Source organism: Etheostoma cragini, chromosome 19 (assembly GCF_013103735.1).
Source record: "Etheostoma cragini isolate CJK2018 chromosome 19, CSU_Ecrag_1.0, whole genome shotgun sequence".
NCBI lineage: Eukaryota > Metazoa > Chordata > Actinopteri > Perciformes > Percidae > Etheostoma > Etheostoma cragini.
The window spans coordinates 883,604-901,547 of NC_048425.1; the positions used below are offsets into that span (position 1 = coordinate 883,604).

General features: G+C 39.8%; 3 protein-coding genes across 4 annotated transcripts in view; 1 reads left to right on the top strand and 2 right to left on the bottom strand.

Annotated features, from left to right (window-relative positions):
* LOC117935168 (lamin-B1-like) overlaps positions 1-3,554 on the bottom strand; it is a 4,913-nt gene extending 1,359 nt beyond the window's left edge. The window contains exons 1-7 of the mRNA XM_034857307.1: positions 3,522-3,554; positions 2,944-3,051; positions 2,560-2,709; positions 1,476-1,583; positions 1,110-1,226; positions 736-891; positions 526-633 (exon numbers count right to left, since the gene is read on the bottom strand). Of these exons, the coding sequence (XP_034713198.1) occupies positions 526-633; positions 736-891; positions 1,110-1,226; positions 1,476-1,583; positions 2,560-2,709; positions 2,944-3,051; positions 3,522-3,554 (780 nt within the window). The remainder of the gene's footprint in view (positions 1-525; positions 634-735; positions 892-1,109; positions 1,227-1,475; positions 1,584-2,559; positions 2,710-2,943; positions 3,052-3,521) is intronic.
* A 196-nt stretch (positions 3,555-3,750) lies between these two features.
* Positions 3,751-17,944, bottom strand: part of LOC117962129 (butyrophilin subfamily 3 member A2-like) — a 23,268-nt gene continuing 9,074 nt past the window's right edge. The window contains exons 1-5 of one of the 2 annotated variants that reach the window (XM_034901241.1): positions 6,763-6,860; positions 5,589-5,924; positions 4,501-4,788; positions 4,268-4,399; positions 3,751-3,948 (exon numbers count right to left, since the gene is read on the bottom strand). In XM_034901241.1, coding sequence (XP_034757132.1) covers positions 3,773-3,948; positions 4,268-4,399; positions 4,501-4,788; positions 5,589-5,924; positions 6,763-6,859 — 1,029 coding nt within the window. In that variant the 5' untranslated portion in view covers position 6,860 and the 3' untranslated portion in view covers positions 3,751-3,772. Of the gene's footprint in view, positions 3,949-4,267; positions 4,400-4,500; positions 4,789-5,588; positions 5,925-6,762; positions 6,861-17,944 lie in introns of those variants that run through there. The other variant, XM_034901242.1, reaches the window with a different exon arrangement.
* Positions 13,021-16,707, top strand: LOC117962130 (butyrophilin-like protein 10). The gene is made up of 5 exons (XM_034901243.1): positions 13,021-13,083; positions 13,406-13,508; positions 14,077-14,418; positions 15,226-15,513; positions 16,465-16,707. Exons 1-5 carry the CDS (start codon positions 13,063-13,065, stop codon positions 16,662-16,664), a joined length of 954 nt encoding a protein of 317 aa, XP_034757134.1. The 5' UTR covers positions 13,021-13,062; the 3' UTR covers positions 16,665-16,707.

Below are 17,944 nucleotides of genomic sequence, written 5' to 3' on the forward strand. Positions count from 1 at the left end.
GTGTGTGTGTGTGTGTGTGTGTGTGTGTGTCCACATAATTTTGACTATATTCTTTATTTCATAACTTATGATTTAACATGTGTGATGTGAGGTGACGTCAGACCTCTCCATTGCAACTGTAGAGAGAGACCAGCAGATGTTCTGCAGTGCCCCAGGGGTTCTGGTTCCTCCACACCAGGTCTGTGGAGGTATTATCATTGACACCACAACCTGAAGCCCAGATCTGAAAAGAGCAAACCTCACAGATTCATCATACAACTAACCATTAACTACAAGTCAAAGTTTCAGTCACTGAAATAAAAATTAAAGGTTTCAGGTTTCATTGCATAGCCAAAACACAGCATATAATTAAAATATAGCAATAAAATAAGTTTTCCGAGCTAATTTTACTGTTATGTTATGTTATGGCTGATGCTTTGGCAGCCTGGTCACGCTAATTCCTAATAGGCTTAGAGGGACATTTGAATCAATAAGCATTTATAAAAAAAGAGAAGAATTCAACAAGCACATGTTTGAAAACCTCACCTTGACAGTCTCTCCAGCCTTGAGTTTCAATGAGTTCCGAAATGTGTAAATGATCGGTTTTTTGTTGTTCACATGTAAATATAATTCCCAGTTTTTTATTTGCTGATCCTGCAGGAGACGTGAGATGAGACATAGAGACAGTCATTAAATTAATATCTTACGAAACATCGTAGTGTTCAGCCACACCCAGCATTGTGCACCCAGCATTACCGTTTTGGACTTGTTGCAGAGACGGACATATTTGCCCTCCGGGTCGACCTCATCCACCATGATGTGTCCTTTGTCTGAGTCCTGACTGGTCACACAGGTGTCAATCTCCTGCTGGTTCGGAGAGTCCCCAAGCTGAATCACTTTGCTTGCCTCTAGCTTTAACAGAGAGATAAAATCAGATTTCAGAAGTGAAATAGACAGGAGAGGTCAAGAAGCCACCTCGCACACACATCGGACCAACCCCCAACGTGAGTATAACTCTAAAACCGTACAACAACGTACCAATGCAAACCATACGTTCGATAAAGTGTGTGGACAGGTGTGTGTGTGTGTGTCCATATATTATATTTCTAAACTTATGTGTGAAGTCAGACCTCTCCAGTTTTGCTGTAGAGGTAGACCAGCAGTTGTTCTCTGGTGCCCCAGGATGTTTTGGTAGACCACATCAGGTTGGCGTTGTCAGGCTTTACACCGCTCTCTCGAGCCCAGATCTGAAAAGAAAGACATTTTTTACGGATTCACCATAAAAATATAAGACATTTGTAGATGAAACCCTCCACTATTCACAAGTCATGTCTGTCACTTGAATAAAAAGAAACGTTTTCAGGTTCCGTTGTAGTACCACAACATAGAAGCTTATAAGGAAACTAACTAAACTGGATCTCAGTTATGTTTCAAGCTTTGTGAGCCTGATATGATTTTCAGTCACACAAAGTCTCCATGCAGAAGAAATAACTCACAGTGACAGTCTTTCCAGCCTCGAGTTTAGATGTTTTCTTGAATTGGTATTTGATAGGTTTTCTGTTGTTGACGTGTACATGTAATTCCCAGTCTCCCAGTGGCTGGTCCTGCAGGAGCAAAAATATGTAAATGCATTTATTTATTACACTATTACACTTTCCTAGTTGTTAAGACCACTCACAGTGGTTTTACAGGTACCATTCATGCAAAGATTCATAAACTGGTGGCCGAGGCTGCCATACAAGGTGACACTTTAACATAGACTTGAGGGATGGAACCACTGACCTTCCAATTTGTAGACCAGCGCTCCACCACCTGAGCCACAGCTGCCCTGATTAGATTTATCATCACATTAGTCTATATATCAACGACGTTACACTTCTGGGGTTGTTCAGGTGCTGCCGGAAATCCCACCGAAGATCCCTAATTTTTAGGCTGGATGTCTGGCTCGTCCTCTGTCTCTGTGTTGGGGTTCTAACCTCTGGTGGATTTCTGAGGACTATGGTTACCTGGTCCTCAGATCTCTGCAGGGTAAATCCAGACAGCTAACTAGACTATCTGTCCAATCTGAGGACTATGGTTACCTGGTCCTCAGGTCTCTGCAGGGTAAATCCAGACAGCTAACTAGACTATCTGTCCAATCTGAGGACTATGGTTACCTGGTCCTCAGATCTCTGCAGGGTAAATCCAGACAGCTAGCTAGACTATCTGTCCAATCTGAGTTTTCTGTTGATGACTAAAACTACTATTGATCGTACACATGATCCACCAAAAAAAGTTTCTTCCTGAGACTATTTAGCAGAGGAAACATAAAGACCACCCAAGACAATTGTGATTGGCTTAAAGAAATGCCAATACACCAGAGAACGTTGTTCTCCCACATCCCAGAAGGCTGTGTGGACTAGCTAGACCTTCTTCCTCAGTGCTGTGGAGGAAGGTCTGGCAATGCAAGACCATGTTCACATTGGCCATATTCAAAAACCTCCTGAGTTTCTAGTCAGTTTGTGATTTTATTTCATTGATGTAGAGTAATGCATGAGCGCACACACCGATGCAGAGTCCAGCCTCACACACCAGCATTACCTGATTGGACTTGTTGCTGAGACGGACATATGTTCCCTTCAGGTCGACCTCATCCACAGTGATGCGTCCCATGTCCCAGTCCTGACTGGTTGGGCTGGTAAAGCCGTAATCCTGGGACGTACTCTGGGAACTTTCATGGTCTTGTCCTTTCTGAAACAGACAAAACACACACAGAGAAAGAAACTGGCTTTTTGAGTGTCTACACCATAGAAATAAAGAAATCACGATAAGACCACTCCATGGGTGTTTAAATGGGTAAAATAAGGCCTATGGGTGATAGAGGTTTAAATATTTTATAAGTACAACTGAACTAAATATCAAGCAGTAAAACTAAAAAAGGTAGATAAATAGAAAGAAATCATGTCTTAAGGTACAAATAAGAACCTCCTTGTTTTTGTCTTCCAGCTGTGTCAGGTCTTGTTCCTCAGCTCCATCTTTCTTCTGCTGCTCTATTCGGCTCTGTGTCAGCTTGGGAAATGTATTGCATTTAGACTGAGAAACAGAGAAGAGAGATATGAATAGCAGTACAATAAGAGACATGTTGCTTTTACAATCATTTAACTGTAATGTGAGTGAACACAGTGACTAATATGAATATCAAAAACAATGTCACAGCCATAAAGAGTCATACAGTCCATTCATTCTCGTTAACAATCACTAGATTTATGTAAATTATACAATACACAGGGAGGCATCCTGATTGATCTCAGAGATTATTATTACACTTATATCAGGATTACTTACCAAAGACGTGGACTGAGAAGATTTTTCCTTTGAGTGGTAGGAAGAAGAAAGTGTTAAAGAGACATGTTGTATTAAAGTAAATCAGTAAATATACAGCAATATGATGCATGAATCAGACTCTAAATTACTTTAGATCTGGGTCCTGTTTCCTAAAATAATAATAAATAAAAGTAAAATAAAATAAAATAAAATACAGAGATTCATTTCAAGCGAACAACCTCCTTGATCTTAGCCTGTATGTCCTCCTTCATCCTTTGATTTCTTGTCTTCAGAGCCTGCTGAACTTATTTCTTATCAGATGTTGCCCCTGTGTTTCAGGCTAGTCTCTCTCTTCTGTTATTCTAATCTCCTCTTGTTTGCTTTCCTCCTCATCTCTGTCTATCTGAACTGTGCCTCTTCTATCCCGTCGGTTAAAGCTGCTCTTCTTACTTTCTTTGGAAACCCAGATCCTGCTCTGATCAAACTTTCTTTACCTGATCTTCGTTTTTATTCCCTTTACTAAAAGTAACTTCCCGTTTCTACTTACAGGTTTTCTCTCATTTTCTCCCTTTCCTTTCAAAGGCTTCATTTCTTCTCCACTGGAGATTTCAGTTGTGTTCTTCTCTTCTCTACTGACAGTTCCAGACGTAGTGCTTCTCTTGGTCTCTGTGTTAAACATAATAAAGTTCAAGACCTTTATTTGTCCCTGAGGGGTGATTCATTTTTAAAGTATACAACATTGACATTTATTTTAAGAAATCACAGTATTGGAGACTTTTGAGTCAAATCAAGTATTAAATAAATGTCACTGATGGCAAAAAAAGTTCTGCTACATGTTTTTTGCATTCCACAACCAATGTGTTACTGGTGTTTTGATCAAATAGTTTATTTTAGAAACAATTACACAATTCAAATCACTAGTCCCCTTACAACCTGCAATAATAACTTAAGATTTACAAAATACTGCAACTTATTTTTGACTTACTGATTACGTTTTGTCTCCAATTCCACACAGAAAAGAGAAGTAACAGGAAAAACAAGATGACAAAAACAGCCAAACTAACAGCCAAACCAGTGATGGTGGAAGAAGAACTGGACAGGAGGTCAAAGAAATCATCTGAAATTATAAAACAAAGAATGTCATGACATTTTTTGAAAACTGGAGCTCAGGTATCTGCAACTGCAATGGTAACCAGTATAATAAATGCTTAGGTTAACCTGGCATGAGGATTTCTGTGTCTCTGGTCTGGTTGGTGTCCTTCTGCTGGACTCTGCAGGTGAATCTGTTGCTGGGTCTCTTCTCCACAGTCACTCTGCTGCTGACAGTGTAGAGGTCATCAGGACCTCTGATGGTCTCTGTAGGTCCAGCAGAGAGGAGGTTTCCCTCAGCGTCCAGCCACAACACCTCAGGCTCTGGATACCAGCCCTCAGACTTACACTGCAGCACCACTCCTCCTTTGTCTCGGTCAGTCCCCGCTAACCTGATGACCGGTGAGGAGACAGCACCTGATAATCAACAAAAGGAAAACAAACAACAATGCTGTACGAATATCCGTCACAAGTGTTGAATTCTATGCTTTCAATGGTGCATTAGGAATGAACAGTGCTCAAACCATGTTAATCCTACTAAAATCCTTTACTGCATCAAAACCGACGCCTGGTCAGGAGCCTTTGGCATTAGATACTGTCACAAAAACTCTCTTTAGCATCACAGTCAGACACAGGGGGCTTTCAGTTAATTCCAATATTATATATATACACTACCGGTCAAAAGTTTGGGGTCACTTACAAATTTCCATACCACTCCATTAAAGACCGGATACCAGCTGATCTGGGTGGGTGGCTGATCTTTAATGCAATATCTACATTTCCCATTATCAGCAACCATTCATCCAATGTTCCAAAGGCACATTTTGTTTACTAATCTGATAGTATTTAAAAAATTAACTAAGGAAACATTAAACAACCCTTTTGCAATTATGTAAGCACAAAATGTAATCTGATTACTGCCCTGGTTAAAAAAAACAAGGCAACTGATCTCAGCTGGGATTCTGTCTAGAATGGAGTCCAATGGACATTTGTGAGTGACCCCAAACCTTTGACCGGTAGTGTGTATTTCATACTACTCGCTATCGTTGTCACAGTGCCATGGTCTCTGCCCAGTGAGTCCCATACAGATGCTAAAGGTGCCTTTAGCGTTGGTATCCGACACTGAGAGCCACTGACCAATCGTCAGTATTCAACGCCCTCAGAATGAAAATGTGTGGTTGCTGGAGGTGTGAAGATTGAGTGAAACGTGCACTTACCAACATGTAGTTGAACAAAAGACTGCCTGTCCAAAGCTGGAATAAAACATTGGTATGTTCCCCGATCAGCAGGTTTCACTTTGGACAGTTTCAGTGAAATGTTTCCGAACATCAGCTCATCGACGAACAGCGATGTTCTTCCTTCGAAGGATTTGTGTTTTTTAAAAACAAGTTCTTGCCCAGAGCGCCACACATGCACAAATCTGGGGTTGAGGTCAGGCCTCGTCCACTCCAACGCCAAGTCAGCAGCATCTTTGGCAGGCTCCAGGTGACACGGCAAAACGACGTCGTTACCAAGTGTTGCTACTACTGAAGAGCCAATCAGCTGAGATTCACCTGGAAAAACAGATGTGTTTGTTTCTAAAGGAAGTACATCTAATGATAAAGGAAGGAATCTCTGTATATCCGTCCGTTCGTCAGCATATCTTGAGAATATTGGGCAAAAGGCCAATCAGATCCCATCAATGTCACGTCCTGAGAGATCTGAACATATCAAGACTCGACAACTACACTGCATTTACAAATTCTAAACTCATCTGGAGGTGCTTCCATGAACAGACTCCTCAGGCTCTCTGTGACATGGAGCAACCATCACAGGCCAGTGGATTGTCCACTAGAAACAGGATTACAGGGAACTGTAAGATTTGCTTTGGAAAACCCACCACCCAGACATCTATGGATCTGTCATGTATTATTAAGTGCTTTATGTACTTTGGTAACACTTTATAATAACCATGATTAATAGATGGTAAATTGATAGATTAATAATCTTGAGTTAATTGTCATTTTACTGTTAACAAACAATTAAATTATAATTTAAAAAAACTGTAAAACTAAAGTTATTAAGTTAGTGTTACGTAGTGTTGAAAACGTCAAAAAAGTGACAAACATTGAAAAACGCGTCAAAAGGGACAAAAACCTAAGAAAAAGTTAAAAACATCGATAAAAGGCATCAACAAAAGTTCTGATTTTCAATGTTGACGGGAAGACAACACGAGGGTTAGTTGTCTTCAGACCAATAACATTATTGGGATTCTTTCTTGTTGGAGTCCAAGCCTTTGTTGATAGTAGACGTGGATATAGATGGGAAAGATGAACGCTGTGGTGGCCATCACATAGCAGTGACGCATTGGTGACCTAACAGTGACCTTTGACCTTTGTGTGTGTAAGTTACCTCTGCAGAAGTATGTCAGAAGCAGAGTGAAAACCCAAACCCGGAGTGTTCTGGGATGAGGTCTGAGGCGCTTTCCATCAGTGTGGAAAAGCATCATGGAGCTGAAACAAGTGATCACAGTGTTAATGTCCAGGGAGAAATGACTTTGCATTAATTACTTTTAAGTAAAACATTTTCTAAAAATTAAGAAATGAAGAAAGAAGTTGATCTGGGTGAAAAAATGAACATTACGGATTTGAAAACAGAACCTTTACCTCCATTTTCTGCACTCTGCAGTAAGTTACTCATAATCTGTTTACAAACAGCTGACCAGTTCTTTGAATATTACCTCCATGCATTCACATTCATGTTCTGTCTTTAGTTTCATCCTCTCACAAACGACATCTACTTAGAGAAAGGCAGACAGGGATTTCCTCCACATGGTTCTCAAAGGCTGTTCCCCAACTCGACAAACATTGACGCTTCGCCGTGGCCTTCAGCGTCAGATACCGGTGCAAAAGGCACTTTTTGATGTGGGTCTTCGACCTTTTCCCCATCTTGTGTTTTCGCTTCTCCCTTTTCCCTGTGTGTCTGTCTGTTTTTGTCGGTCTTCCAATGGAGGAACGAGGTCAGGAGGCGTGGCCACTCATCCCTGCTCTGTCAACTGCACAGCTGTTTCTCATCTCATCCTCCATCACATCTGCATTTGAACCCGGCCTGACCACCTTTTCAGCGCCAGTTAGTAACTAACACCCCCGTGGTACCTTGGCTCAGTTACGTTGTTGGTTACTATCGTGTGGATATTCCGGTTACTAATCTTGTCTTCTACACAGATCTCGATTCGCTCTATTTGGACCACCTCCTACAACGTTAAACTCCACCCTGGAAAGGACTGTTTGTTCCTGTGTACTGAACTTATCTCTTACTATTAAACTATTGAACATGTTACAGCTTCTGTGGTTTCTATGTGACCTGGTTCTGACTCAAACATTAACACTTTTTACATCTGGCGTTCAGCCAAACAGGAGAGGAAAACAAACAACAGAGAAGTTCTGATCCCAACACAGAAAGGGAGTGTGACTTCACTCTCTGTCGCCATAACTTCACTACTGTATCTTTAGAATGCAAATATTTGGTTAGCTTGTTTAAGAGGCCATTTCAACACTTGTTAAGCACATTAGTATCTTCCATAACAGAAAATGTTCCGCTGTTTTAGTTCCAGTTATAGATTCTTATACCTCAATAATCTACCTTAAAGTTAACAAAGTGCATGTGACATGCAGATGCATGACAGTTTGTCTCATTGATGTTTTAAACACAAAACAATGCCTGTGGTCCAATAAAAACCGGTTCATGCAATTAAAGGCATTCACTGTAATTTCAATTTATACTTTAATTTGAAATTATAGTACGCTTTAATGTCTATGAAATGTATTTGGAAAAGCAAACATACCTGTTTCTATGCCGATAAGAGTCACCTCGTCTCGGAAGCAATGTTTTATTATCTGGCAGTAAGAAGAAGGAATTCAAGACTTTGACCTCTATTTTTACAGACTGGTAGCCTACTTGCTGTGCACTTTGTACTTAGATCATGATATTTATCACTTTTATTTTCTAATCCAGCAAATGTTGTACATTTAATTAAAAGATATCAAACCTGTGCAAAAAGCATTATTCTGTGCTGATGTTCTGTAAATCATACATACCAGTAGACAGTTTTTACCAATTTCTTACGCACCAAAATTGAATGCTTTTACTGTTGTAACCATACCTTAAACAACGGCAACAACAGTACAACAACACCTTCTCTGCTTTGCTCTTTCATCTGTAAAGCTGCAATTTATAGTAAATGTGAGTAGATGTTCCTCACTGGAACAATCTTTACATCTGTGTGACATAATAGGTACACAAAATATAAAAGAGAGCATCTTTTGTGAGTGTGAGTGTGTGTCTGTGTGGTGTGTGTGTGTGTGTGTGTGTGTGTGTGTGTGTGTGTGTGTGTGTGTGTGTGTGTGTGTGTGTGTGTGTGTGTTAACTCTAAAACAACCGTGGGATATATCCTGAGTTTGACCTCGATCATTACTTTATTCCTGCTCCTATTTTTCTAGTTTGTTTCATTTTGACATTTATTTATTGACATTTGTTCAGCTGTGTATTGCCATTCTTACCATGTAAGTCTGTACTTACTTTTTGTCTTGTCTTTTAATTTTTTTGTTTTATTTTATCACATTTTATGTACTCCTGGGGGGACTGTTGGGCATCTGCATCGATGTGAAAAGAAAAAAAGAAAAAACAGTGATTTGTAAAGACTTTAAAGTTGTATCAATAAAAACTATATTTCTAAAAGAAAATATCATTCCTCCATGGAAAAAGGGAAGTGTTAATGAGACTGACAGGTGTGCTTTTTGGGGGGAATTGCTATGATAATAAAAAAAAGACTGCAGTGATATTAGTATTATTGTTTTATTTTGATTACAGATGGTTGTTGAATGTCTAACTGATGTACCTACATGTTGGCAACGCTTCATTTAATTATTTGCAAGACAAACCTTTGCAAACAATGGAGTAAAATAAAGCAGATACATTCTTGTGTTGTCACAGTCACTTCACATTTATGTTCATCTTATTTAGAAAGGCAAGCTCCACCTCGGGATATGCACGGGTTAAAAGACAATCTATACGTAATATATATATAAATACAGACAGTTATGATGTATGAGATCAAACTGCTGCAACAGCATCACGATGGTTGTTGACCACAGTGAGCACTTCTGTTTTGGGGAATTAACAGCATCTCCAGACATGTGACCACAGCAGAGAGATCAATGTGGTTTACCTGATATATATATATATATATATATATATATATATATATATATATATATATATATATATGTGAAGTGTGTAAAAATACAGACTACATATATATATATGTATATATGTAAAGGATTACTTTGTGTATACGTTTATTCTATCTACCGAAATTAACAAATAAGATGATTATTTGTATTTTTCCTCAGTTGCCTAAAAACTAAAAGACATATTTTTTTAAATAGTGAGCAAAACAGTAAAAGACGGGAGCTGGCGGCTGTTAACATTAATCACCGTTCTAAATTGTTTTGTCAATAAAAGCTGATCATACATTTTACTTCATTACAATCCTTTCATGATAAAGGAAAAAAGGTATTCAAGTATAACCTTCCATCACTTCACACAAAAACAAAATATGGTGGCAGAATCATTAGTTAATCACCCTTGACACATGGTTTGAGCTACTCTATCAGACTGAATGTGTTGTTTCTACAGAGGGCCCTGAACGCCTCTTCTATAGACATACATGTCCTCATGTGGTTTGTGTCTGGGGAGCTCAAATTATCAGCAGCATCTGTAGAGTCTAAAAGAAACACACACCAACACATAGTGAGAAAACTGACAGCTCGTCTGTTAACAATACTCTCGGTGGTTTCTAACCATGTTTTCTGTGTGAGAAAGTGTAACATTTAGAGAGAATTGACACAAAGTTTAAAAATCAAAGTTCCCTTTTTAAATTGCATCTTCTCTGACCTTCCAGCTTTCTCTGACCCAAAGCATGATGGGATGTTCTCGGCTCCATTACGTTGACGTCCAAACCACCTTCACCTTTACACACAGTATGAGTTACTTGTGTTTGACTCTGAGTTTCCCAGAGTGCAGCAGTCCCACCAGCAGCAGCAGCAGAGCCACCATCACTATGGTGAACACAGTCCTTAAGACAAGGAGGACGTAAATAAAGTCATCCGAGGAGGGACAGGTCTCTCTGTGAGGTGCTGCAAACACAAGACACCGTGATCATCGTCACACTGCAGGCATGCTAATTTAGCTATTTTAGTTTTTAAAAAGGTTTTACCTGTGACAGCCAGCCAGCTCTCTGGTGATTCTCCAGCTCCAGAGATGCTGCACTTGTAGAGTCCTTCATCAGACTTGGACACACTGTGGAGGGTCATCTCTCCCGTAGAGCTGCTCCTGATGAGGAGGCCATCTTTATAGAACTCAGCGGCGAGGTTGGAAGAAGTCGTCTTGTTTCTGCAGCTCAGAGTCACGATGTTTCCTTCTTTCACAGGTAGGACCGGACTGTCCAGGATCACTGAACCAGCTGGAAAACACAGGTTTTAGAAAGTTCACTTGTTTGGTCCCTTTGTGGGAGTAAGACGGGGAATTTTAAATCAATGATAACAGTTAACGTCTTCTCTTAAAATCATTTTCATCAAAAGATCATCGCATCAATTTCATGATTTTCTCCAGAAACCTAAACGTACCAGTGACAGAGATGTTGACACTTGAGCTTCTCTCTCCCCCCTCAGTCACACACCAGTATTCTCCGCTGTCTGCTCGATAGGCTCTTTGGATAGTGCAAGACAGTACCGGCGCCCTCTCATCACATGCTGATATGAACTCCTCAGAGCTCCTGATCCCTCTCAGCTGAGCAGAGCCATCGAGACCCTCACAGTGAAAAGAGACGGACTCGTATTCAAAGACCTGGAGTCTGTTTGGAACGATACCAAATGCTGCGTCTGAGGCAGAGAAACACACATTACTGCAGATGTCTGTGTTACACAGCACAATATCAAGACAAATCAATGTATTCCTTCTCAATGTGGATGTTAATTTGAGACTAAATTCAAGCAATTCAAATTTAGATTCATTAACAAAAATGTATTAACTTTAAGGAGACCATAGTTTGAACGTTTCTTTTAAATTTCATGTGGATCTGAAGAGACGTCTTCATTTTTAATGAAAGAAAAACTACTAAACAAAAATAATTGTGAAGCTTTAGCATTGACTGAGACTCACCACTGTCCTGAACATGTGCACCAAGCAGGAAAAAGACAAGCATCACTGGAGAAAACCAGAGAAAAATGTTGTTTATCATCCATTGACTCATATTCACACACAGTATATATGTAAAACTTAAACCTTAGAGTGGGTACGCACATGGTCTGAAGTCCAGAGCTGGGACCTCCATGCTGACTTGCTGCTGAGAGTCTGAGTATCAGACTGAGACACAGCTGAAGATCTACGTAGAGAAACTTCCTCTTCCTGTGCAGTTTATATCCGATGACGATGCAGAGGCTGGGGCCAGACTCACTGTTGCTTCAACACCCAGCAGTGGCGTGGGCCCCGCGGTTAACAACTCGACCATGAACAGCAAAACAACGTCATCTAGAAGAAGTCAAGAGCAACTGCACCTGAATGTATATCTAGCACAACCTCGATGACTGAGACTTTTCATTGACAACGATCAACATCATGCCAACCAAAACCTCTTGCTTGGAGTTTTTTGTTAACTTTGGGGAGCTACAACTCAAGACACAATCAAATCCATACAGAAAATTAGGTTGGTTTGTTCCTTCCCACTAAAATGACCCAGAGGAGTGTTTTCCAACCACATACTGTACCTAAATATAAAATTGCGGTTGTTGTTTTGCTTGTGAAACCGTTGCAGTTTGGTTAGGGTTAGGCAACACAATGACTAAGGTTTAGAAAGAGATTGGGATTTGGATTCAGATCAGTACATTTGCTACGTTCACTTCACATCCGAGCATGCAGAATTTGACCTAATTCCATTTGTCAATTCAAGTTAAAATGCTCATTAAATTCCGGATTCTCGAAATTGCAATAGTCAAATTAAATTTGCGGATTTCTTATATTTTTAAATGGGACAGTGGTTACCACACATCAGCTTGGCATGTTTTTAGAGGCGGGGAAAACCAGAGTACCCAGAGAAACACACACACACACACGCCAGGGAAGACCAGGTTTTGAACCCAGTACCTTCTTGCTGCGAGGCCACAGTGCTGACCATTGGGCCGCCATGCTGCTCCATGTGTTGTCTGTTTTGTTATGCGGGCAGTAATGGAAAGGTAAAGCTCCAGTCAGCATTAACAAGAGAGGAATATAGATGCAGCTTGGCTTCAATCAGACAAATCTGAGAAATGAATCATGTTCTGCCCCCTGCTGTAAAATAACAGACATAACAATCTCCCATTGCCTAAATTGTTAGAACAAGGAAGCCTTGTTATCGTATATGATGATAAGTAGTAGTGACAGGCTCAAAGTTCGGATGTCGGATGTTTACCGAGAGACTCTGAAACTCAGCTTAAGAAAGCAGTGAATGAATTGATACTTGAATTGAGAAAGCTTTAGACTTTTATTAATTTAATTAACAGCTAAATCAAATATCACCCATGGTGCCCTGCAGTCTTCTGTAAATCTGAAATTTGATTTTTGGAAGATTTATGTTCACAGCTTATTAATAATTTACAGACTTTACAGTCTGACAAAATGGCCGCCACCGTGCAGCAGGTACGTCGTCGTCAAATGTGTTCTTGCCTACTCTAAATGTTTCGTAATAATAATAATAACTCTGCCTTTAGATCACAAATGTACGTTTTGTCTTTGAGTATTTCATCTATTTTGTGGCCTTTGAGTCAGTGAAAGTTTGCCATAGTTTATCGATGTTCCGTCTCATGACAAAAGTAGTAGTGGAGGTAAAATAATACTTTTCTTAAGAATGGTTAAAATACCTGTTACTACTCACTAACTACTTAAGTAGTTGTACTCTACTAAGTACTTAAAAACAATACAAAAGCTTGTGTAATACAGTGTATCACTGGTTCATTTTCAGAGCTTCAGAACGATTCCCCAGACAGAAGGACTGTCCCTTCAGGCTCCGTTCAGACCCCTCAGTGTACTGGTTTTCTGTCTTTTCCTGACTCCGTCCTGTAGAGGTAACTCATACACAAATACAGTCCTGTTGTCAAAGTTAGGATACAATTACAGTTATTCATCACTTTCCTCTGAATGAAAATATAATGTATTTCCGTAGAGTTGAGAGTTGAAGCTCAAACACCACAGCCTGATATCCAAAAAGGTGCAGTAGCATACACACCAGCATGTTAAATATTTTAACTGTCCTCTCATTAAAAAAGCTCTGCGATAAGGCTGCCTGTCCCCCTTTTCACTAGGTCCTGTTCCCAAAATTACTGTTTGGTGTCTGCTTGATTACGAATTTCACTTTAATGTTGTAGGTTAGTGTTTTAGTTTCATTATTTGACATAGGCCAGCTTAGTTAGGGAGAGTGGGTGCAGGTTTGCCTCATGAGGTTTTTTTTTTGGCGCGCTGGGAGGGAGACTATGTTGGTCAGCCTACTCTTTCCTGTTTGATGTATGGCAAACACTGCTGCTATGACAGACACTATCCTTTTAATTTACTCTTAAAATGAATGGTCTGTAATCTCAAAATAGTGTCTTAATAGTTGCTTCGTACAAATGGATAAACCTTTCTATTTCCTTCCAGGTCAGTCTGTGTTACTTGGTCCCCCTCAGGCAGTAGTGGCCCTAGTTGGCGATAATGTCATTTTACCATGTCACCTGGAACCTGCAGAGGACGTCACTGCCGAGACGTTGGAGTGGACGAGATCTGACCTTGATCCCGGATTAGTCTATGTGTGGCGTAATGGTCAGGACCTTGTAAAGGCAAGAAATCCATTTTACAAAGGAAGAACATCTTTGTTTATTGATGAACTGAAGCGAGGAAACATTTCACTGAAACTCTCCAATGTTCAACCCTCGGACCAGGGAACATATGCATGTGGCATGCCACTACTGCATAAACAGTCTTCTATTCAGCTTGTTGTTGGTAAGTAGACACAGATCATGTTTGTTCATGGTTAAGTTTGGTGTAGGCTGTGCTTTCAGGAAAGGGTTTTGGTGGCATTGATGCTCGGAGATGAATTGCACAACCACAACCGCTGATAAAATTATTTATTGTCGCATTGTTATTGTTATTTAAGTCGCAGAACCAGCACCTGGACAGCAAACAAGCAGTCAGTGTTATGCATGGCTACCAACATCATATGTGTCAACATATGTATCATCTTTTAACTATTTACTATTATTTAAGTTACAATTTCATTTGATCCTTTTGGATTTTAACCGATCACTTACAAATTCATGAACCGGCTTCAATTTTAAAAAAAAAGGACAAATAAAGTAGCTATGATTAAAAGGTTGATGCTGGTAACTTCAAACAGCCAACTTAAAAAACATTTAAGAAATGGAACAATGAAAATTACATCTATAGTTTCATCAACATGCCAATGTGGAGCTCCTAAAAGTCTTTTTAAAAAGGTTATTGACAAAGGAGATGAATTAAATAGATTAAAGATGACGATTCATGCTAATCCTAATGTAATCATAAGTCTAGACAAACTTTAGACATTTGCAGATGTTATTTTTTTTAGTCCTATGAACGTTTTGATGTATACAGTATTGGAAAATGTGAATTTATTGTCAGGTATTTGAACTATTTTGCAACTGCACCCACATTTTCCATAATCAGGTAACTTTCTTGATTTTAACAAATTGAAGATTAGTAATTACTGTCTGACAAAGGTTTACTCCACTGACCTTACTGTTCTGCATGTTTCCTGTGGTTGATTATCAGGTGCTGTCTCCTCACCGGTCATCAGGTTAGCGGGGACTGACCGAGAGAAAGGAGGAGTGGTGCTACAGTGTGAGTCTGGAGGCTGGTACCCAGAGCCTGAGGTGTCGTGGCTGGACGGTGAGGGAAACCTCCTCTCTGCTGGACCTACAGAGACCGTCAGAGGTCCTGATGATCTCTACACTGTCAGCAGCAGAGTGACTGTGGAGAAGAGACCCAGCAACAGATTCACCTGTAGAGTCCAGCAGAAGGACACCAACCAGACCAGAGAGACACACATTTATGTTACAGGTAAGCATGATTTGTTAGATGATAGATATGTTCCAGTTTTAAATAATTATCATGTTGTTCTAGCAGCTCAAAATGACAGAGAATCGCGTTTCTTGTTATGTGGCCAACAATCATTAGAGCAAATAAGAGTGAGGTGACAAATTATCAGAGCACCAAATTCTGCATTGAGATGGGTCAACAAACACAGGACCGTTACTCAGGGGTTCATGTCCTATTTGAAATTAAAGGTCAATGACATTTTAAAATGAACAGAGTTTTACAGGTACAGGTTAGGGTTAGGACCTAAGTCTGTGATGTTACACCTTCACGATATGGCATCACTGTAATATAATATAAGGCTTTATTGCAAGCACAGGTCCATTTTACACATCATTCAGTAAAAAAGCATAAAAAGGATGATTCAAACATACATAATAATTCCATATTTGCCTATAGGATATACAGACTATTGCACCACTAGAAGTGTAACTAAAACAGCTTTTCCGAATACTGACTAGGGCTTCAATTATGTGGTTCTCTGACTTGTCCAGACGACACATAAAACTGGACATCAGTTGTCTTAAGAGTGTCTCACAGGTTGGCGCTCTGGCGGACACAAACAGCTGACTGGCACTGTGGCCCCTAGGGACACCAAGCAGCAGCCTCATTGCGTCATTGTATGCTACCTTAAGCCTCTGCATCCTTATTGCTTAAGTTAGTTTTGTTTGGTGCATTTAATACCTATTCTACCTAACCCTAAGTGAATTTGCTGCCTAAAGTAGTGTAATATCATGTTTACTATGCATTTAAAACTGTGGTCGTTATTTTAAAATAAACAGTCACATGACTACATCTACATGATCAAACCACCACCATGCTGCAGTAAAGCCCTTTTGCGAGTCTTTGGAAATGGACCTTTAATGTCGTGTAGGTATGAGGATGTGTTGGTTATTGTGTTATTTATGATTTCAGATGATTTCTTTGAGGTCCAGTGCAGTTCTTCTGTTCCCATCATCACTAGTTTGGCCGTTAGTTTGGCTGTTTGCATCCTGTTACTTCTCTTTTCTTTGTGGAAATGGAGACAAAACAAAATCAGTAAGTCACAAATTAACTGCAGTGTTTTGTACATGTCAATGATTCTGATGTTCAGGGGAAAAAGTGATCTTGTTTAGTGTTATTGGACTGAAATGTCAGTGTTTTAAATGTAATGTAGTTACTAAACATGTTGTGGGGTTCATTCAAATGTGGGTGTTTTATGCCTCATTTTAGACTCAAATGTTTCATATGCTGTCATTTCCAAAACATAAAGTAAATGTTATATTTTATTATTCTTATATTAAACTGCCTTTCTTTACCCAGACATGAAGATGAGCCACATAGGTGGCACAGAAAACCGAACTAAAGATCAGTTTGACACTGCAGAAGAAACCAAGGCTTTAACAGGAGAAAAGGGAAAGAAGATCAAACGTGTAAGTAAAGAAACAGGAAGAGAAAAACACTGAGTCAGGTAAAATAAGTTAGCACATTTCTTAGTATTTATCTTTTTTTCAGTTTCACTGCTTTATTTTCTATTTGCACAAACGGAAAGTTAATGCACTAAGGCCAAGCCCTTTGTGACCTTTATCACCCATAGGCACTATTGTACTCAAAGACCCACGGACAGTTGTCTTGTAGTGATTTCTTTATTTCTATGGTGAAGACACTCAACAAGCCAGTTTTTTTCTGTGTGTGTTTTGTCTGTTTCAGAAAGGACAAGACCATGAAAGTTCCCAGACTACGTCCCAGGATGACAGCCTGACCAGCCCAACCAGTCAGGACTCAGCCTTGGGACGCATCACTGTGGATGAGGTCGACCTGAAGGGAACATATGTCCGTGTTAGCAACAAGTCCAATCAGGTAATGCTGGTGTGTGAGGCTGGACTGTGTGTGCCTACTTGATGCTAATTTTACATCTTAGAGCTATGAATTGACAAAGAGTATCCATATACACTTTGTTAATGCAGTTACTATCTGAGTTTGAACTTTAAACTCAGTTTGTGATGCGGCCATTAGCCATCAAAACTCAAAGCAAACTGAGTCACATCCTGTACACACTACTCTTGGTTATACACTTAATATGTTTTGGGAAGATGATCAATGGTAAACATGAATATATATTTAGTGTCTCATCCTCCCTTTCCCACTCTCTTTCCATGCTGCAGGACCAACCACTGGAAGGCTGGGAATTACATTTACAGATCAACAACAGAAAACCCAGCACGTTCAGATTTTTCTTTTCATTCATACTCAAGGCTGGAGAGACTGTCACTGTGAGTGTTTCCTGGTCGTTTGTTGAATTCTTCTCTGTTGTTGTTCTCTCCCTCTAACCCTACATGATATCATCATAAATCAAAGCTTCAACCATAGAAGAGAACTCTTATTGTTTCTTCTATGCTGTGTTTTGGCGCTGCAT

Coding starts and splice junctions, on each gene's coding strand:
- LOC117962130 (XM_034901243.1), top strand. CDS start 13,063: ATGGCCGCCACCGTGCAGCAG. Junction 13,084..13,405: donor TGGCCGCCACCGTGCAGCAG/GTACGTCGTCGT, acceptor GTTCATTTTCAG/AGCTTCAGAACGATTCCCCA. Junction 13,509..14,076: donor CCTGACTCCGTCCTGTAGAG/GTAACTCATACA, acceptor ATTTCCTTCCAG/GTCAGTCTGTGTTACTTGGT.